Source organism: Sorex araneus, chromosome 2, assembly GCF_027595985.1.
Source record: "Sorex araneus isolate mSorAra2 chromosome 2, mSorAra2.pri, whole genome shotgun sequence".
In the NCBI taxonomy this organism is placed as follows: Eukaryota; Metazoa; Chordata; class Mammalia; order Eulipotyphla; family Soricidae; genus Sorex; species Sorex araneus.
The window spans coordinates 22,320,935-22,343,076 of record NC_073303.1 but is presented as its reverse complement, the minus strand read 5'-3'; the positions used below and the strand labels follow the sequence as shown (position 1 = coordinate 22,343,076).

The 22,142-nt window shown below is 44.1% G+C and overlaps 1 protein-coding gene across 1 annotated transcript in view; it reads right to left on the bottom strand.

The window, feature by feature from the left end:
• The window catches only part of RANBP9 (RAN binding protein 9), an 81,948-nt gene that overhangs the window by 20,027 nt on the left and 39,779 nt on the right, over positions 1–22,142 (bottom strand). The window contains exons 3-7 of the mRNA XM_055126010.1: positions 17,454–17,506; positions 15,874–16,041; positions 10,861–10,883; positions 2,384–2,568; positions 179–291 (exon numbers count right to left, since the gene is read on the bottom strand). Coding sequence (XP_054981985.1) covers positions 179–291; positions 2,384–2,568; positions 10,861–10,883; positions 15,874–16,041; positions 17,454–17,506 — 542 coding nt within the window. The remainder of the gene's footprint in view (positions 1–178; positions 292–2,383; positions 2,569–10,860; positions 10,884–15,873; positions 16,042–17,453; positions 17,507–22,142) is intronic.

The following is a 22,142-nucleotide window of genomic DNA, read 5'->3' as shown; positions in this document are numbered from 1 at the left end:
TGTCTTCTACATCCAGTACTACTAACATAGTCCTATGCTTATTTTTTAAAAGGTGATCTTAAATGTCAATAAAGATTTCAGAGACATGAACTTGAAATAAATGCATTTTTTAAAATTGAAAAAATATATCTAAAACCTATCATCTGAAAACAAGTGTTAGCATGCACAAGATCCTTACTTTGTCTATTCTTAATGGAAGCTAATTCTTCTAGAACAGTCTGGTCTGTAGATCTGGCAAAGGCCTCTGCCGTGGCACAGTACCCGTGATGGACTAAGTAAGATGAAACCATCCTTAAAGGAAAAGGAGAAAGCACAGCTTTTAGTCATGGGAACACAAAGTGCATACTACGTCTACATAAGCAAAGTCTACTTGTGTTAACCAGAAAACAACTTGCTCCCTTGAAATAATTAGGACCCAACTTTGTTCTTTACGTGTTGTGTGTCCAACGCGGTAACAGCAAATGCTATTCTGAGACTACTGGTTTATCAAGTTTATCGTTACAGATGAAAAACCTATAGACAACAATTCAAGGGACCAGAAAGAATACTGAGAAGGAATGGAAATACACCTGTTAAAGTAGCTTCTTCTAAAAATAACTATTAGTAGAGAAACAAGAATAAAAAAATTAGTTTCCGGGCTATAGTATAGCAGGTAGAGCATTTGCCTTGCACTCGGCCGACCTGGGTTCAATCCCTGGCATCCCATGTGCCCCCCCGCCCCGCCCCCCGCGCACCACCAGGAGTCATTTCTGAGTGCAGAGCCAGAGTAACCCCTGAACATCGCCAGGTGTGACCCAGAAAGAAAAAAAAAATGTTTTAATTTCTTGGTAGTATCCAAATACCTTTCAGTCCTTTTTGAAAAATAACAGATTCACCCTATGTGTCTAATCCCTATTTTTTTTCTCCTGCCTTTTTTTTTTACCAGTTCTATGAAATGATATCCCAAAGTGTAAACACAATCCTGAGGTGAACCCAAAGAGAAAAATGTTCCAGAATAAAGTTTATGAGGATGATTCATCAGTCTTTAAATAAAATCAATCAGCGTTCTTTATTACTTCAAAAACAAGGATGTTTCTCTGAAAAGCCACCGAGTGGTCAATACACACATTCCCATCTGCCCACAGAATGCAGAACCAGTCTGGAGGGCTGGGTAGGAGCCGGTGGGGGGCTGGGGCGCAGGAAGGCGGCTGAGCAGGCTCTCGAGGTGGCACTTCGGAGGGAACAGCCGCTTTCCCTGTGACGAGCCCCCCACGGAGCCTACACGCAACCGTTTTTGGGAGCATTAAAGGAATGTGACCCCTGAACGTCAACCTAGTTCAGAACTCTGCCAAACCGGGTGACAACAACTGGAAGGGGAAAAATATGTTTGCAAAATCATCCTATCATCTACTCATTATCGTTCCTAAAAAATATATGAGCTTTATTAAATCTGCAGTTCAATAAACTTAGATCACTTAATCTATTTTATATTTAGAGATAAATTACATAGAAATTGCCTTATAATATGTAAAACTATATGTTTATAAATTTAAAATTTTAAGTTATTTGCTAGACTGATGGTATCTGTATTTTTGCTCATTTTCTTGCACTACAGCTAGTGAGGGCCGGAGACAGCACATGTGCTCAGGCGCTTACTGTACATGCCGAAACCCCGGTCTGGTCCCTGGCACCACATACGGTCCCCCCCCCCCCCCAGCACTCCCAGGAGTGATTCCTGAGCACAGAGCCAAGAACAGTCCATGACCAATGCTGGATGGGGCCCCAACCCCTGCCCCACTGCCGAAAAGAGAAATGAACATACCCTAAGCAATCTAGGGTCAAAGTATTTCTCCATCAAATATAAATGCCTGGCTCTAAAACCAAAATACAGTTCTGTGTGTGTGTCACCAAACATTACTTTTAATGGTTTAAATAAAGTACATTACATTTCTATAAATTGAAATTGAACAGGCAATACACTAAAATTATTAGGAAATAAATCAGATAAAAAGTCTTCAACAAATTTTTGAGAAAAAGTTTCATACCAAAAGAACTTTTGTAGGGAGCAGAGAAGTCGGAGTGCTACTACATGCTGCACTGTGGATTCAATCCCCGACACCACACACCACACACACACACACACACACACACACACACACACACACACACACACCACCACCACCACCACCACCACCACCACCACACCCCCCCCACACACCTCATACCACACACACACACCCCACACCACACACACACACACCACACCCCCCACACACACCTCATACCACACACACACACACCCCACACCCCACACCACACACACACACCCCACACCACACACTCAGCACACACAGAGTTTTAAAATAAAGTTTTGAATAAGGTCGATTCCCATTTCTTCACTCACTTCTGTATCATGGTCTGCCATTCTCCTTCTCGATCTCCGATAGGGAACCGGTCGATCTGCGCCTGTATCTTGGTTCTCCACTCGCGCATGTAGTCCTCTATATCAAACACGAAGGGATGCTGCCCAAAATTGGCATCCACCACTTCTCCCGGTGTCTGCAGCCCCACGGTGGGATAGAGATTGGGCTGGAAGAGAACACAATCACAGCACGTGGACCCTTTTCCGTTCGAGACTGACCGACCCTTTAAGATGCCACCTGTAACAACCACAAGTTTACTCCGTGACTGTGTTAAGATCGCAATCAAACACTTGGGAGAGGAAGACACAGCCAGTGAGTCGTGAAAACCGGCCCTTCGTGTTAACATCATCACCATGAAGCATTTGAGTTTCAATAAAATTCCTTACATTTTCCTCAGAGACTCGGGGACAGCACAATCCTAAGCCAATTCCTGCCGTTAAGAAAATGTCAGATGGTAGTTACAGTGACTCGCGTTAAACACTTAACTCGGCTTTACCCCTCGGGGTTATTACACCCGACATCGCTGGAAACTGCAGGCACAAAGCAGGTTACTATGGACATGCAACCCCAGCTGGTCTACTCAAGTTTTAACACTCGACTTCACATCTGGGGGGTGCCTTTTTAAAGGGGTGCTGTATACACGGTCATGGGTCTGGGGGCTCAGGCATTGCTGCTGGAGACCAAACCCACGTTGGTTTGCTTTAAGGCAAGTGCCCAACCGGCTGTGCCCTCTCTCTCCATGGAGCACTGACTGCAGGTTGGGGAGGGAGCACGGTGATGCTCAGGGATCACTCCCGGCCAGGGTTGGGAATTACTCCTGCTGGTACTCGGAAATCACTGGGGGAGGGGGGTTACTCGGGGTTACTACCCCGGGGGGAGCGGGTGGGGGTGGGGGGGTTCACTCCCAGGGATGCTCAGGAGTCACCCCAGGGGAGCTCAGGGGTCACTCCCGGGAGGGCTCGGGGGTCACTCCCGGGGGTCCTCGGGGGTCACTCCCGGGGGAGCCTCGGGGTCACTACTGGGGGTGCTGGGGATCATCCCGGGGGACTCGGGGATCACTCCCGTGGGGACTCCGGGGTCACCCCTGGTGGAGCCTAGGGGGGTTACTCCCGGGGGTGCTCAGGGATCATCCCGGGGGTCCTCGGGGGTCAGTCCCGGGGGAGCCTGGGGGTCACTCCCGGGGGTGCTCGGGGGTCAGTCCCGGGGGAGCCTGGGGGTCACTCTCGGGGGTGCTCGGGGATCATCCCGGGGGCTCTCGGGGGTCACCCCGGTTGATCGGGGGTCACTCCCAGGGGCGCTCGGGGGTCACTCCCGGTACTCGGGGGCCCCTAGGGGACGCCGAGGGTCAGACCCGGGCCGGCCGTGCGCGCGGCCAGCGCCCTCCCCGCACCCACGGGCCCGGTCCTAGGCGGACCTCTGCCGGGCCCGGGGGCCAGCTGGGTCCAGCCCGGCTGGTAGCGCGGCCGCCCCGGGAAGGGTTCGATCCCCGGCACCACCCAGGCCCCTGGGCCGCGCCCCGCTCCGCCAACCCCCATCCCCCCCGAACAAACGACAGAAGGGGACCGGGACCCTCCGAACCGAAACCCGAGAGAGGAGGGCCGCGGTCCAGCGCCGCTGGCCGGGCCGGGAGATGCGCGCACCATGGTCCCCGCACGCCGCCAACGCCGCCAAATGGCCGCGGCCGGCCACGCCCACCGCAGCGCCCTCTGCCGGCCGCGGGCGGCGGCGCAGCCCGCAAGCGCAGGCCAGGCCGGCCGGGGCCGCTGCAAGCCCTCCCCCACTCCCGCCTCCACCGGGATGCAAACATCCCATTCTCCAAAGTGGTCCAAGCAACGTCCCTATGGTCCCCCCCGAGCCCCATGGAGGAGATGCCCGGGAACAGAGCCGGGAGCAAACCCCGGGCAGTGCAAGGCATCCCCCCTTACCCAAGGAAAAGCCAAACAGACCAAAACACAAAGGCACCCCGTGAAACAGGTATTACACAAGTGGGAATAGGGGACACTACTTCTGTGAGTTTTTAATACACCGTGGGAACAAAGTAATCTACGTCAAACTACGTGAATGCGGGCAGAAGCGACAGTACTGCAGGTAGGGCCCTCGCCTTGCATGTGGCCCAGCCAGGTTCGATACCTGGCGCCCCATACGGTCTCCCAGGTGTGATCCCTGAGCACAGGGCCAGGAGTAAACCCGCCGCATCCACAGGGGTCGACCCAACCAAACCAAAATACCCATGAGCAAGTTTCTGCAGATCATCTTGTTGGATCTTCCTAGAAACTACCAGCAGTGGGCTAACTAAAAAGCAGAACTCGGGGAGTAAGGGTAAATGAATCTGCTAACAGTCCTGGGCCACGGGTGTTACCTAAACCAGATATTGTTTTTAATTTTTCTTCCTATGACATCAAATACTAGTTCATCTTCATTCAGTGTTTATGTCTATACTTTAATGGTCATCACAAGTATTTTCAGTACAAAATCAGATAAAGGCTATTTGTATGCATACATGTCCCAGGAAAACCCGAATGACTTCAAAAACCAACTCTTGAATCAACCAAAATTCATCAAGAAATGAGTGCCATGACTAAATATCAAGAAATAGTCATATTTGATTAAGGAAATACACAGTAATACCAAATACCCAAAGGTACTGTTTTCTACATTAACTGAAATTTATTGACTTCCCCACAATGTACAAATTTGGGGTATGTCACTTCACAGCCTCACTGTGTCCACCCGACATCTCCAGCCACCCCATGACCAGAATGGCCCGGACGGCTGCTCAGGCCCGTCACCTGCTAGCAAACACTGCATTTTCCAATCTCAGTTCCCTTTGTTATAGTTTATTTGCTTTGATTATTCATATTCCACGGGGGGTAGTGACTCTTGGCAATCAACAATAAAAATATATCCATAAAAGTGAAACATTTCTTGTTTCATCGATGAGAAAACTGAGGCCCAAAATGTCTGAGTCATAGAAAATCACGCATTAAAAGATATAACACCCATCTCTATTTTTATCACAGAATTTCTGTCACTTAAACTCCTTACAGCATTAAGATATAAGAAAAGGTCAGACTTTATTAAATATAAAGATAGCAATAAAGTAAAAGGCAATCTTGTTCACTAAGAAATCCATAATTCTGAAATTCAGCATTCTCTGAAATGTTTTTGAAATTGTTTTCTAATCTAAACTTTAGTGACAATTCAGAAAAATAAATCAACGTACATAAGTACTTAGATAAAACAGTTTTATGACAAAACATGTCATAAATGTTAAATGAGTAACAAAAAAACACATATACAAGCAAAAAAAATCACTAAAAAAAGAAAAAAAGCAAATCTGAGGCTGAAAGTACAACATGTAAGTCCTTGACTTGCACCCGGCCACCCCAGGTTTGATACCTGGCAGCATATATGGTCCCTGAGCACCACCAGGAGTAATTCTTTTTGTTTATTTATTTATTTATTTATTTTTTGCTTTTTGGGTCACACCTAGCTGTGCATAGGGGTTACTCCTGGCTCTGCACTCAGGAATTACTCCTGGCGGTGCTCAGGGGGCCATATGGAATGCTGGGAATCGAACCCGGGTCAGTTGCATACAAGGCAAACGCCCTACCCGCTGTGCTATCACTCCAGCCCCACCAGGAGTAATTCTTGAGTGAAGAGCCTGGAGTGATCCCTGAGCATCACCAAATATCTCTCTCTCTCTCTCTCCTCTCTCTCTCTCTCCTCTCTCTCTCTCTCTCTCTCTCTCACACACACATACACACAAAGCACCTGGAGTGACCCCTGAACATCACCAGGTGGGGTCCCAAATCTCACACACACACACACACACACACACACACACCCCCACCTGGAGTGACCCCTGAGCATCACCAGGTAGGGTCCCAAATCACACACAGCCCCCTCCATGCCCCCCCAGGAAATTAAAGCTAAACTTTTGTATATCAAATCTAGATTTCAAAGACAAATTATTAAGTGTGTCTAAAAGCTAAGGCAACAAGCCCTCTTGTCCACTGTATACAGAAATGTCAACTAATGTAGAACTGTAAGAAATGAGCAATGGGGCCAGAGAGGTGATAGCCTTGCATGTAGCTGACCTGGGTTCAATCCCCAGCATCCCTTATGGTTGCTCAAGCATGAGCAGGAGTAATTGCTGAGTGCAAAGCTAGGAGTAACCCCTGAACACTGCCGGGTGTGGACCACCCCAAAAATAAATAAGTGACTTTTTAAAAATATGGACCAAAGCTATTAAAACTGACAAAGCAATCAATATCACTTCTCAGAATTGAACTAGATCCAAATATGAAAATATGATCCAACCAGAAAACAAATATGCTGAGGTATGTCCTACCACATGATTCATAATGGCAAATTAAAAAGAATGTCCTAAGCGATATTATACACCACACTAATCAACACACAGACTACAATAACTAGTACAAACTGCTACAATAAAAGCAAGCAAAAGGGAAATTTTGTTTATAGATAGATGTAGAAGGATGTTTAATGTATATTTCCCAAGTTGACTAGCTGCTTCTTAAGTTCTTGGTTCTGAGGACACAATTCTTCATTTTCCTCCCATTTAAATGTCTTAAATTGTCTTTGTAGATTCTCTTTTCTTCCTGCAAACATGACAAGTCTCAAAGTTCAAAAAGTGAGTTCAGTCCTCAGCTCCATCTCTCTTCTGTGTTGATTTCACCAGTCTTCCAAACTTTATTTATTTATTGGTTTCTGGGTCACACCTGGCGATGTGCAGGGGTTAGTTACTCCTGGCTCTGCATTCAGGAATTACTCCTGGCGGTGCTCAGGGGACCACGAGAATGCTGGGAATCGAACCCAGGTCAGCTGCGTACAAGGCAAACGCCTACCCGATGTGCTATCACTCCAGCCCCCCAGTCTTCCAACTTTAAATACCAAAATGCCAGTAACTCCCACATTTTAATCTCCAGCCCAGGTCACCATCACGAACTGAAGGCTCGCAGAGCTAACGTCATGCTTGAGAACACTGCTTAACCTACCCCAAAGCGAACTCCTTTCTCCGAGTGCCATCTCACCCACAGACCGTGCCTCTTCCTCATGAGAAAGTGACATCTCAATTCTTCCAATTCCTAAGATCCTGGAGGTCAGATCCACTTTCTCACACGTTCATACTAAATCCATTAGAAAATTCTCTTGGTGTTCAAATTCATTTTTTTTTTAACTCTTGTTTTTCTTCACTGAGCTCTTATACTTCATTTGTAAAATTACTTTTGTGTTTTGTACAACATAAAATTCTAAGAAAATATATACGTTTTATAAGAAGAGACGCAAACTTCCCATCACTGATTATTAAGTAATGCTTTTTTTGGTGAGCGATTCTCAAAACTTCTTTGCCTTAGCAAAGTTGTTTTTTAAGAAAAATTTTTAATTTTAACCTTGATTTCTTCTGTTTTCTTTTCCGGGATTTTCTGTGAAATAGTAACAATCTGTAGATATTAGAGTGATTAATTCTCTGCCTTTGAGCATCCCATTAGCTTTCTCAAAACATAACCTGAAAATGGAATACATCCTAGAATCATGTACCTTACATCTTCCCCAGCACCCGTCACAATGCAGCAGTCTCTGTCTGAACAGGTAGAAAAACTCAATGAAGAATAAACTCACTCAAAATCTGGAGTGTTTGTTTTTTCTGAGGCATCAGCTGAATAACTGAAACCTCTGAGACAATCATGAAGCCAATAAACTACTTCTAAATGACTGAGAAAGGAGTGTCACAGTCGGGTTATTCGCCAAAACCCCTTGTTAATGCCTCCTGCTGATATTAAGACAGTGATGGTATTTGGAGCAGCAATAACGTGGGCAGGAACTTGTTCTGTATAGGGCTGGTCTCGGTTTGACCCCCTCTGCCCCACCCCCGCACCATATATGTTCCCCTGCACGGAGCCTTGCAGGGAGTCCTCCCTGAGCACTCTTAGGTGTGGCCCAAGCAAAAGTCAAAACGATAAAAAGTGCAAGTATGAAAATCCATACCACAGAATCAGGAACTCATAAGAAACTGTCAGAGGCACAAGAGATACACACAGACACACAAAACTTTCTTGGGAAATGTTCTTAGGGCTCACAAATGCCCTAAATGGTGGGAGCACTTACCTGGTGAGAGGCCCAATACCACAAGGCCTCCCTGGACTGAGGGGAAGGGCTGCTAGGAAAAAGCGGTTTCAATCCTGTAAAAAACTATACATCAAGCCTTTAAAAATTGACTTAAGGGGGCCGGAGTGACGGCACAGCGGGTAGGGCATTTGCCTTTGTACAAGGCCAACCCGGGTTCCATTCCCAGCATCCCATATGGTCCCCCGTGTACCTCGAGGAGTAATTCCTAGTGCAGAGCCAGGAGTAACCCCTGTGCATGGCCGGGTGTGACTCAAAAAGCAAAAAAACAAAACAAAACAAAAAAAAACAAAAAACTGGCTTAAGGACCAAAGCGATAAATCAAATGGCTGGAGCACGCTCCTTGCATGATGCATTTCCTGGAAAAGGCCAGCCCACCCTACCCCCTGGGTAGCCCTGTGGGCCCCCAGCACCTGTCGGCTCAGCCCCGTGTTCCCCAGCACCCACAGGCTGAGCAACATGTCAGTCAGCGTCAAGCCGTCAGGGCCACGACGCGAGACTGAGTACCCCACTAGTCGCCCCGGGCCCCGGCCCTGCACCCGAGCCTCCACTACACCGCCCCCACCTTCAATGTCGCATGGAAGGCTGGACTCTGAGGATGCAGTTTAGGGAGTACAGATGACTGCCCACCTCATTTTCAGATACGAAACAAGTGACAGTGACTTGAGAAATCTGTTGGCATATTCTGCAAGAGATCCCGCAACAAGCACAAACACCAATTCCCAGTGACGGAGCCAGGGAGATGGCTCCCGGGGTGAAGCGTGTGTTTGACATGTAGGAGCCTGGGATTCGATCCCTACTTCCACGGGGCACTGCCAGGAACAGCCTACCCTCAAATCTGCAGGATAAAGGGCTTTATCAGAGACACCTCGGTCCCTCCCCCTCAGTGCTGCACACGATGCCCATCATACGGGCGGTCTCCGATTCGTCAGGAAGGGATCCAGACTCAAACCGCTTCTCTCTGCCTCCTCCAGGCAGGCGGGCCCCCGTCACCACCCAACTAAGCTCCTGGGGCAGCTTCCTCACAGGTTTGCTTTGCTTCTACCCACACACGGTCCTGCAGCCTACTTTTCCACCCAGCCACCGCGATCCTTCAAAAACAGAACAACGGGCTGCAGCAACAACACAGCGGGTAGGGCATTTGCCTTGCACGCGGCCGACCTGGGTTCGATTCCCAGCATCCCATAGGATCCCCCCGAGCACCGCCAGGAGTAATTTCTAAGTGCAAAGCCAGGAGCAACTCCTGTGCATGGCCGGGTGTGACCCAAAACGCAAAAATGATAATAACTCAAAAATAGTAACAACAAAATAGCATAAAAATGCAAGCTCAGCAGAGAGCCCGCATCCTGACAAGGGTCCTCACGGGCTAAGTGTAGCCTCCCCATGCCCCCTTCCGAATCCGACTCGTTTCCTGCTATTCTCTGCCTTTCTTGGGTCTATTACACTTCATGAAACTCTTCAAGTCAGATCCGATCTTACCTTAGTACCCCTCCCCCATTTCCTCGCCTAGAACACTTAAAAAAACAAAACAAACTAAAAAAACCCAGTCAGTAAATAACTCCCTAACCAGTTCAAAAGCCTGCTCAACAATAAGCAATGCGCAATCCCTGTTCTGTGTCAGGCGCCTCCATCCCCACCCTATTTTTCTTTAAGAAGTATTGAAGACCCCTGGGGGCTGGGCGCCACCACTGCATTCGGCCCCCTCACGCCCAGCACTGCCAGGAGTGATCTCTGAAGAGCCTGCGTAAGCCCCAAGCACAGCTCCCAAATCCCCAAAACTAATAAAAATAAAAGTACTTAAAACCTTTAAAAATGTTAGCATGTACTTTTTCTCAGCGAACTGTCTATTCTCTAACTGGCCCAAAGCAAAACTCTAAGGGGGCAGACTTTTATTCCCCTGGGTTGCATTCCAAGCACAGAACTTGTCACACACAGCAGCACTGGACCCAGAGCGACGAGATCACGATATGGAAACGTACTGAAAGTGTCCGATGACACCAAAAGCCAAAAGGTTTGGATAGGGGCTGGAGTGATGGCACAGCGGGTAAGGTGTTTGCCTTGAACGCAGCCGACCCAGGTTCAAATCCCAGCATCCCATATGGTCCCCTGAGCACTGGCAGGGGTGGTTCCTGAGTGCACAGCCAGGAATAACCCCTGTGTATCGCCAGGTGTGACCCAAAAAGAAAAAAAAAAGTCAAATAAATGACACGGATAGGCGTACTTTTGGTAGTTTTGAGTTACTGTTGAGCTATGACAAAATTCTCGTGAAAATAGTGCAAAACTGCTTTTAAAAGAAATCACATCTTACCGGTAGATCCGTGAACGCAATACCTGTGGGGGGGAAGGAAAAAAAAAAGCATTAAAAGCTGTTTTTTCAAAGGCAGACTATGGTAACCAGCTAAGTTTCTAACTAAAAGGAATAGGCATATAAGAAAAAAATTTAAATGTAGGTGTCGAACATTATCAAGGGCTACTTCCCTTCACTAGAACTAATCATGACCTGATCGATTTTTCCCCTTTCAAAATCATGAGGGGCGGAGGGGAGCGGCTTGCTGTTGGAAGGCTGGACGTGTGAAAGCCTACAATGGACAGTATTGTAAATCACTGTACTTAAGTTAAAAAAAATTTTTTTTATATCACTTGCTTTGTATGAAATATGTCACTTATATTTCTGGGGTCCTCTAGGGTCTCCAGGACTTTTAAAAAGAATTTTAGGGGCTGGAGTGATAGCACAGCGGGTAGGGCGTTCGCCTTTCACGCAGCCGACCTGTGTTCGATTCCTCTGCCTCTCTCGGAGAGCCCAGAAAGCTACCGAGAGTATAGCGCCCGCATGGCAGAGCCTGGCAAGCTACCCGTGGCATATTGGATGTGACGAAAACAGTAACAAATAAGTCTCACAATCGAGAGATGTTACTGGTGCCCACTCAAACAAATCGATGAGCAACAGGATGACAGTAACAATGACAGTGACAGCTGACCCAGGTTCAATTCCCAGCATCCCATATGGCTCCCCGAGTACCGCCAGGAGTAATTCCTGAGTGTACAGCCAGGAGTAACCCCTGTGCATCGCTGGGTGTGACCCAAAAAGAAAAAAAAAATTTATACGTATTTAAAGTTTTAGGAACCACATAAGAAAACAGACTACAAAATAGCCACATCTGATTTTTGATGAACACCCAACTTGCTTTCTCCCGTTGTGCCTTCCTTTAGTTTTAAATTTACTTTTTAAATTATTTGGGTGGGAGGAGGAAAGACTATTAGCCCCCTCCCCAAAAAAAGGGAAGAAAAGAGAAAAATACTTGCTTCTGCAAAAAAGAAAAATAAAATAAAATTTCAATTTCTTATGAAAGAACATTCTTAAAACAACTGGACCACTATGGGAGAAACCCAGGCTTCCTTAAAGAAATACATAGGGGAGAATCTCTCATGAATGTCCGGATGGTAACTTCAACACAGTCACGTTCCACCTGATCCGTGGCAGTGTCACTGGAATAACTGTACGAGTATCCCAAAGTGACAACCTTGTTTCAAATATGTGAACAGACTAGTTATCAGAAAATAAGACGATAGATAAGCCAGGTATTGCTGTGGGACCTCATTCGTGTTTCAAGACAGAGCTCACCAACCGGAGAGAAACAGCCCCGGTGAGCCTGTTCGTCTCACTTCTTCCCATCCAAGCACGTATCAAACAAACAATCAGGGCAGCACTGCTACCTCAGCAGAACTGCCCGGCACCTACAGATGTGGGGGCACTTTCATTTGATGGTCGGGAAGAGGCAGCTGCAGGCGAGGATGGTGCAGCTTTCAGACTGTGCTATGGCCATGAGAAAATGCAACCGTGGGGAGCAGCCAGAGAGAGGAGCTGCAGACCCTAGTCCCCCGAGCATCACGAGATGCACCCCAGAGGCCCCCGGGTACTGGGACTGGGGGACCCCTGGCTCCACAGGGCATGGGCAGAAAACATTCTCAGGCTCCCCACACTGTACAGTGGAGCCAGGAGGGACCCCTCCCTTCCAAGGCACAACAGAGGTAAAAAAAAAAAATACAAACTGACTCTCAGTTGTTACTATGTATTTTTAAATAAATGTGTAAAGCTCGTGCTTTATATGTAAGTCCGAAATCTCTTTTAGGACTTAAAAGCTGGTAAATTTATGTTGGCTTGTCAAGAGAGAAAAAGCAAGACCTGGGGGCTGGGAATGTGGCTCCTGAGGGGAGCATATGCCGTGCACGTGGGGAAGCTCAGGCAAGCCCCAGCACAAGCAGGCAGACAGACAGACAGACAGACAGACAGACAGACAGACAGACAGACACACACACACACACACACACACACACACACACACACAGGGAAAAAAAAGGAGACTCCTCCTGGAGCCTCCTCCCACCATACCCAAACATTCTGATTCTTGGGCTTCTCTAATAAACAGAAAAGTAACTGGGCCAAATGTACAACTTTAGTGAAAAAAAAAAAAATTTTTTTTAAATAAAAAAAGGAAAACGTAAAACTAAAATTTTACAACATTAGTGAAAAAATTGGTAAATTAAAAAAAGGACACAAAAACCAAACTTAAGTCAAATATTCCCACATATCCCCTCTAACCATTTTTCATGGAACAGCAGCCTAATCTATTGCTTTCCTGCAAGGTATCTACTCACAGTAACATCTAAATCCGTGGCCCGTTCAAGCCCATGTTCCCTTGAGTATGCAGTCCCCTCTGTCCTCTCACACCTGAGTTTCTGGCAATAAAAGCCATCTTGTTTCACTAAAGATTACTTGAACTTGCATTGTTTGAGCAAAAGTTCCTTTTTAAGTCAGTAATTGCTGAAATCCTTTACCAAAAACTTGAGACACCCACATTAACAAAATGACATAAGTAAATTTTCCAAAATTTTTTAAATAATCTCATTGCATGTTTTGTCAAGAGGTGTTTGAAAATGTAACCGTCAGACGTAAGAGAAAGTTCAGAGCATGCTTTACATGCTGGAGTCCTGGGTTTTATCCCTGTCACGCTCCTAGGAGCAATGCCAGTTGTAGTCCAAAAAAATTAATGATATTTGACAAACAAGCTCTGAGATACAAAATTCAAGGACTGGAGATATGGTTCAACAATAAAGCACATGATTTGCATGTATGACCTAGGATCAATCCCAACAAAACCATCCTCCCCGCCCCACTGAAAACACAAATGCTAGTTTTTAAACTTCAAATTAACTTAGACACTGAAATATTTCTTGTTTAGTAATAAAATCGATCTATTTATGGAAGTTTGAATGCGGGCGGGGGAGTGGGGGTGGTTTCCAAATTCCTACACAAAGGAAAACTGAATTACACCTCCAACTTCTCAATTTATGTGATGAGAAACTCTTGTGAAAACCTTCCTGAGACAGAAACTAAAGCTGCGTGTCATCTTCAGGGTACAAACTGTCCATCTTGGGAAGCACCAGGAAACACTAGCTGAGTATTTTACCTCCTTGATGCTAGAATCTAGGCCAGTGGCATGCACATTTCTCCTGTAAATGCTTTCTGCTCTCTAGGCCATACGGTTTCTGGTGGAGCTATCTGCGTCGACCAGTGCATCGGGCAAGACATCACCGAATGGGTGTGTCTCCGATACAACCAGACAGCCCGTGGGCCACACCGTGTGGACCCACTTCCACAGGACTCTCTCTCCTCACTGAGTCTTTACCTCCCAGCAGAGTCTGGCACATGACAAACTGGGAAAACTGAAGTAGAGAAAAATACCAAGCAATATTCTGCGCTATAAGTTTACTATATATGAACACGTATGTAGTGAAAATTACAATAGTTTCCCTCATTTAAAAAAATTACATGGGCCATCTTGCCGCATTCAACAGAGAAGAATCCAGGCGTTCCAGTAAGTAACTTTTGAAAAATTACATGGAAAAGTTTAATAGGAAAAACGTGTGTATCACACACGGTCTTCCCACCTCAACAAATAAAAATCTCTTCTCAGAATTAAACATTTTTTAAAGATAGGATTAATTTTGGTTTCAAACTTTTCCTCTTCAGCATGTCTGAATCAAAGGTCGCATATAAAAGCAATTTTTCCTGGTTTCTAATTTAAGATTTTAAATAATCTTAACAGGTCAACAAAAATGATCCCAGTCAGAAGTTTAAATGAGAAGAGCAATAACAAACAAATTCAAGGGACTATATTCTGGAACTGAGATGGGTTTTAAAATCAAATGACAACTAAGCCTGTAGTTTCAGTATCATTCTTACTCTAATCATATTTTAAGGCTGCTTTGTACTTGGGACAAGCTTGATGTCAAGTAACACAGGACTTCAAAATCAACAATAATCAAAAGGAAAAATTTTAGTCTGAATACAAATGTGAGAAAAATTATACTGGGGACATGTAGAGACGCTAAAAAACTAACAATAGGGCCAAAAATGTAGAACGGTCTAAGAACTTTCTATGAAACGACAGAGAGAATAACAGCATTTATGCAGCCTGCTTTCTAAAATTATTATTACAGTTCAAGTAATGTGTTTGTACTGGTGTTGACATTTGTGATTCGGTGCTCAGTTACCTCACCTCACCTATGCAATTTGATTCTTGAATCTTTAAAAGCAAACAAGTATCTGTCTCTTATGGTAACTTAAGCTCTACTTTTACTTCATCAGAAATAACTTCCCATCATGGACTTTCAAACAGTAAACATTTTCATTTTGAAAGTTCTAAGAAAGGAGAATGCAAAATTGAACATTTGAAGTGCCATCGGTGCATAAAAATGTTCATTCTCTGTTAGTTTTACAAAGAACAGATTTCTTCACATTCCCTTTGATCTATGTCCTAGCCTCCTATCTTTTCTTCTTTGAAAGGGGTTACCATCATTTGCTTTAATGCAGCTCCTGTCACAAAACCTACCCATAGTCACCACCCTTCGTTCTTTCCTGTCAACGCCCTTCTTTGGTCGTATTAAACTTTTCCTCCCTGTTATTGTATCTCTAACCCTACACTAAAAATTTACAACCCCCTTTTTCTCGGCACTTAGTAAATGAGCTGGATTATAACTCTGAAGGGTTTTATTTAAAACAAAGAAGAAAGCTCTTAGCATTTCTATGTCTAAATAAATATCAGCATGGGAATAATTTCTGTTATTCCTATACCTGTGATACAAAGTAGCCTTCACAGAATACAATTTTCACCATTTCCTCAACTTTCACCTGGAAAGAACAAGAAACCATTTCCAGAGGCATCTATCTATAAAGAATCACAAAAAAATATGACTACCATGCTGTAAAGGTAATAATGACAAAACTTGGTTAGTTTCATGCAGTACATTATCTTAGTACCTAAACTATGTCCATTCTTGGTGTAGAAGCAGGTATTGTTGATTAGGTTAACACAACAGCCAATGACATCACCAGTTGTAAAAGTTGGTCCATATGGTTGTCCCGTTCCAGAAGAACAAAATGAATGTCCATCATCCCCATGGTAACCATATGAATGTTTATCCCAGCCTAAAGAGAAAGTTCCAGTATATTTACAAAGAAAAGTAAGGTTCTCTGTACTAGATCTATTCAGTGTATCAATGACAATAAAAGCCAGATCAGCGTTACAAGAGAGTGCAAAAACAAAACTTCCAAATTTATATTCACATTCTCAACAATTACACAACAGTTTTTTTCTATTAAAACACTGTAACATTAAGCAAAATAAAATCACTATATGAAACACTGAAAATATGTATTGAACAGAGGGCTCCTAACAGAAGAAAAACAGAAGGGCCTATTTTCCATGAATAATTCATCTGCTAATACATCAAAGGAATGTTGGCTCTTAACTTGGTTTAAAAACATACTCCCACTTTTTCAATTTAATATGAAGTAGATTATGTCCTAATTCAATCACAGAAAGTTTTAAAGGCTGTGATCTAAATACAAAGTCAAACACTTGATCTTTCCATAACAGCAAACTAAGACTTACACAATTGCTTGTTCTATTTATGAACATGTGCATTTTCTATTGTGTCTAAGAAAAAAAAATTTGAATAGAAAACCTTTAAGTCCTTCTACGCGAATAATTTTAACTAAAATTAGGTTCAGAGAGTCTGACCAAGTGAACACAACTGATTTCAAGTAGCTGCCCTGGCATAGAATGGTTTTTCTGCTGATATTTTTCTGTTGGTATTTCATATAGAAAAATTTTTTAATTTTATTATTTTTTTGCTTTTTGGGTCACACCCAGTGATGCTCAAGGGTTCCTCCTGGCTCTGCACTCAGGAATTACTACTGATGGTGCTCAGGGGGACCATATGGGATGCTGAGGATCGAACCCGGGTCGGCCGCATGCAAGGCAAACACCTTCCCTGCTGCACTATCACTCTGGCCCCATCATATAGAAAAATTTCATATTGGCAATTTTGCCTTCTATTTATATTCTCCCCCCCTCCACCTTCAATAAGTATTTAACATTAAGAAACTTAATGTAAGAAGATAAGATATAAGAATTACATCTTTCTGATTAACTGATGGTTTGGGGAAACAGTTCTGTTATCTCAATTAACACCTTCCTTAGTTCATTTTTAGCACCAGCCTACATTCCCAAAATATTAAACAACTGAAAATGGGTTGAAAGAGCTGTGTGGGTAGCAAACAGAATCAACCATCTATTTCTAAGCATTTAATGTACCTGACATAACTATGTACTGAAAGTTAAAAAATGCCAAAAATAGGAAACCAAGCAAAGCCAACAAAGAATACAGGTTACTTGTTCTATTTTGCCAGTAGCATCATTCTAAGTTATTAAAATCACTTAGCAGCCACTTAGAATTTATGCATGATTAAAAAACAGAAAATTAATCTATTGAACAATTTCAAGTTATTACCTGAAATTTTTAATCAAAAAGAATATACTTCAATTACAAGTGTACCTGGTAGTCTATTCATGTTCACACCTTGGGCAGAGAGACCAATTCCCATGTAACTGTTAGAAAAAAAGAAAAATAAGTTGTCATATAGTAATACATGATAAATCAAACATTATCAGAACCCAGTCTATGTTAAAAAGGCTTAGAGTAGCGACAAGTTATTTTTGATAACTTTTAATTAGTTAAGAGGCAAATTAAGCACAGATAAAACCCAGATGCACAGTAAATTCCTAATCATTCATAAATATACCCCAAGTATTAGTAATAATTATATACACATTACTGGCTGCTGGAAAAAATATTTCTAACTTATCCACACCTAAGTGTTTAGGATTAAGGCTTCTCACAAAAAGTATAGCAGATTATGCAGAATCAAAAGGAAATGTAAAATATGAAACAAATGAGTTTCCAATCAGAAAACAGTAAAAATCTAGCGCTTTCTCTCTCTCTCTCTCTCTCTCTCTCTCTCACACACACACACACACACAAACACACACACTCATACATTCTCTCTGGGATATCTAAGGGAAAATATAAAAATTCTGGAAGCTTTTTTGGATCATTTTTAATGCATTATTTGTAACAAGCCATGCAAAATAAATTACTTAGGACCTGCTTTTGGGGCGGGCTTGGGTGGTGGTGGGAAAGTTTGAAATAATAGTAGTGGGAAGGTGTTATGGTTGTGGGATTAGTATTGGAATATTGAATGTAATAAACTATTGTAAACAACTTTATAAAAATAAAATTGGGAAGAAAAATAGAAAAGTGAAAAAAATATAAATATTCTTATTAGGCATTCTGAAATAACAGACTAAACATGTGTTCCATCTGGAATTTTACACAGTGGTTTTCTATCAGTATTTGTATAAACGATTAAAAATAACCCAAACAAGAATTTCTATTACGCTATTAAAAAGAAGAACAAAATAATCATCACAAAAGGAACTCCAGAGGAATAACAATTAAGCATATGCTTCATTTAAAAAAAAAAGCGGATAAAATATTAGTAGTAAAACTTTATTAAAAAGTTAAAAAGGGAAAGTAAGAACAATCTACTTTAAAGAATACAAAAGAAACTAAATGAAAAAGCAAACAGTTAGGAAAGTTAGTTTGGTGGTTAACTATGACTGAGTCCCGTTTAAGGTGACCCTGGAGGGCCGGAAGGTGGAGGTCAGTAGCAGAGGAGGCAGGAGCTGGGCAGGAGCCCGGCTTTGGATTCAGTGGCCCGCAAGGCCACGTGGCCCGCCTCTCCAGCACCCCTGAGATGGCCCCCAAAACAGCAAATGAAATAGCATGACACCTTTTCCTATATTCCCCCCACACACACGGGGGGACCACACTGGGCTAAGCTGAGGCTTGGGGTGCCTCAGGACGACACGGGAGCTGGGGAGTGAACCACATTCAGGCAAGAGACCTACTAAGAGCTGTACTATCTCTGCTACGACATACTTTTCCCAACTCCCATACAGCAAGGAAAATAATCAACACACGTTGAAATCACGGACATCAAAGTCTGAAACAACCGTCAGCATGATTTTAAATGTTCTAGACAATTCATTAAAATAAGGAAACCAAATCACCAGAGTAAGTATCAGGGGATAGAAAATTAACTGTCTTGGGGCTGGAGCCATAGTGTAGCAGGTAACGGCGTTTGCCTTGCACACGGCCGACGTAGGTTCAATCCCCAGCATTCCATATAGTCCCCGAGCACCGCCAGGAGTAACTCCTGAGTGCATGAGCCAGAAGTAACCCCTGAGCATCACCGGGTGTGACCCAAAAAGCCAAAAAAAAAAGAAAAGAAAGAAAGAAAATCAACTTTCTTTGTAGCTGATATGATTTACAGGCAGGCATTAAGTATTTCTAAACTAATCAGGCATTTTGCCAGAGCGACTGGAAGAAAGCATTTTGATTTCTCTTCCAGTAACAGCAACTAAGGAATGATAGAGTGTGTGTGTGAACAGGACACGATCATTCAGAGAGCCAGCACAAGAACGAAGATCTCCAGCAAAGCTGAAGGCCCATCTAGTAAGCACCACCAACAAAACGAGATTCTGGGAAACCTGACAGCATAAAAAGGGCAATCTTTCTAAAATTATTATGCAACAAGAGATTTCCAAGTGATTTTTAAAAAATGAAACAAACTGATGTTTTGTTTCTCGTTTGGGGGTTGCACCCAGTGGTACTCAGGGGCTTGCTTCTGGCTCTGTGGTCAGAGATCACTCCCAACAGATCCAGGGAACCCTTGTGAAGTGTCGGGGATTGAACCAGGGCCGGCTGCGTGCAAGGCAGGAGTCTGACCCACTATACCCTCTTCTCTGGCCTCGGAAACAAAATGATTTCTTAATTCACATTTGAAGTAAAGAGATTTTGATCAAGACAAAACTCTCAGAAGACATATGGCTTAGTGTTTTTCCTTCCTGACAGTAAACCTACAAACGAACAAGAGCTCTACTGTGAGGAGAACCACAGTAGAGAGACACAACCATGACAGGAGAGAAGGAAACACAGCAGATGTGTCACTGATCCGGCTCCCAGTGCTCCAAATGCCAGTACAGACAGAATGAAAAAACGAGGAAACGGGCCCTCTGCTCCTAAACACTATGATCCGAGAGGTCTTCTAACCCATTTTGGCACCCAGAGCGGCTTCTTACAGAAATGCATCTAGACTGTGAACTGAACTAAAATATCAGAAATCCAAAACCAAGCGCTCATAGAGTCTTCATTCTCAGCAATGAAAAGAAATTATTAAATGATGCCTTTTCAGCAGGCCTGATTGTTGGGGGGAAATTTCAAACAATAATAGTGAGTTCTCTATTGAAATATTGAATGTAATCAAAGTATAGAGAGAATAAAGTGAAGATCATTAGCTACTTAGGTGCGGGCGGGGTGGGAGGGGGATATTTTGGGGTTCCTGGTGGTGGAACACGGGTTCAATCACTATATAACTGAGACTTAAACCTGAAAGCTTTGTATTTTTTTCACGGTGATTCAATAAAATAAAAACTTAAGAATAAAAAAATAAAATAAAAAGAAACGAGCCTGCCTGTGTGTGCAAGTCCACCGGTGGGAGTACATTCTTTGCAGGTGGAGCCCCTGTTCAATTCCTGTCACCAAGTGGTCCCCCAGCACTGTGCCGGCAACCCCCAAAGATGGAGCTTGGCGTAGGGTCAAGTACCACTGGAGTGACCCCTCCAAATCAAATATACGGAATAAAAGAAAGGGGGGAGGGGGCGGGGAGGGTCAGGAAGGCTTGCAGGTGAAGCCCTGAAACCAAACAAAAAACCCTCACTTCTCATTCCTCACCCACACCTTCCCAGTCCTGTTATACACAAATACGGAAAATCCTTAACAAGAAGAAACGGACAATGACTAAGGCACGAAATTATCCTGAAGCAGTAGCACAGACGCTTGCTCTTAAGTCCGTGTTCTTTCTTGAAAACCTCTCTTCCCCCTCACGGCCGGAGACGTCTATGTTCTGTGCTCTCTCTAAACACATATTCCTCCTTTCTCTCCCCTCATGTTTAAGTAAATTCTGTTCAATAAAAAACACTCTTGCTTCACTTAAAAAGAAAAAAAAAAAAAAGGTGACACTCCGTTGAGAACTGGGACGCCAGTTACGGGCTATGCAGATCTGCGCAGTCGGGGAACAGAGCCGTGTCGAAGCTTCCCCGTAAGGCCTGAACTGCCCCCAGGAGGAGCGTTAACCAAGCTGTTCAAGCCAGAGGCTGGAGTGGGTTTTCCCTTCCGAAAGGAGGCTAAGAATATACTGTTACCACCAAGCGGCCCAGGGAGGGGAAGGGAGACCTGCAAGCTTCAGACGGGCCTGCCCGAGTCAGGGGGACCAGCGCGGCACTGAGCTCACAACACTCCCGGCACCGCTTTGAAGAACCTGGAAAACCCAACCCACCACAGACAAGAACTACGAGAGATAGCTGGGCCGACAGGTGTCGGGACAAAAGCACAAAGGGCAAGACAAAACAAGTACAGAAAAACAGATGAACAAGATGAAGACAGCGTTTAAACTTCTAACTAGAACTATCTTCGCTGAAATACGCAACAGGAACACAAATTCATTCTACATAACATCACTCAAAAGACAGCATGACAAAAACGTTTACGTACATTTAGGCTGCGTGAAAGAACTAATGAATCACCATTTAAACACACACACACACACACACACACACACACACACACACACACACACACACACACACACACACCACCTCTCCCAGTGGAGCACCAATATTTACTTGGTGATGACTTAGCTAATCATTACCCACTACAGAAAAATACACCGCTGCATTGGAAGCGCACACTCCACGCTGAGAGAGACAAAAATAAACCCAGACTTGGACACCTTTTAACATATAAACAACAGACACGAGAAAAGGCCCGAGGGACAACTGGACGGACAGCCAACTTTCCCCGTCACAGCTGACGGCGGTCAACAATGGCACAGCACCTCTGAAGGGCTGAGAGAACATTCCAGCTCACAGGGTTTCTCAAAGTGGGTCGCACCGCTCCCGCCCCGTGAGGGTACAGGAGTCAGGGTGGGGGAAGTAGCTTTGGTTATAATCGAGGGGTGCTTTGTTCACTTAAAAAAAAGGTAATCTCCTAATGGTGGTGGGAAGGTGTAATGGTGGTGGGATTGGTGTTGGAAATTGTAATAAATTCTTGTGGACAGCTTTA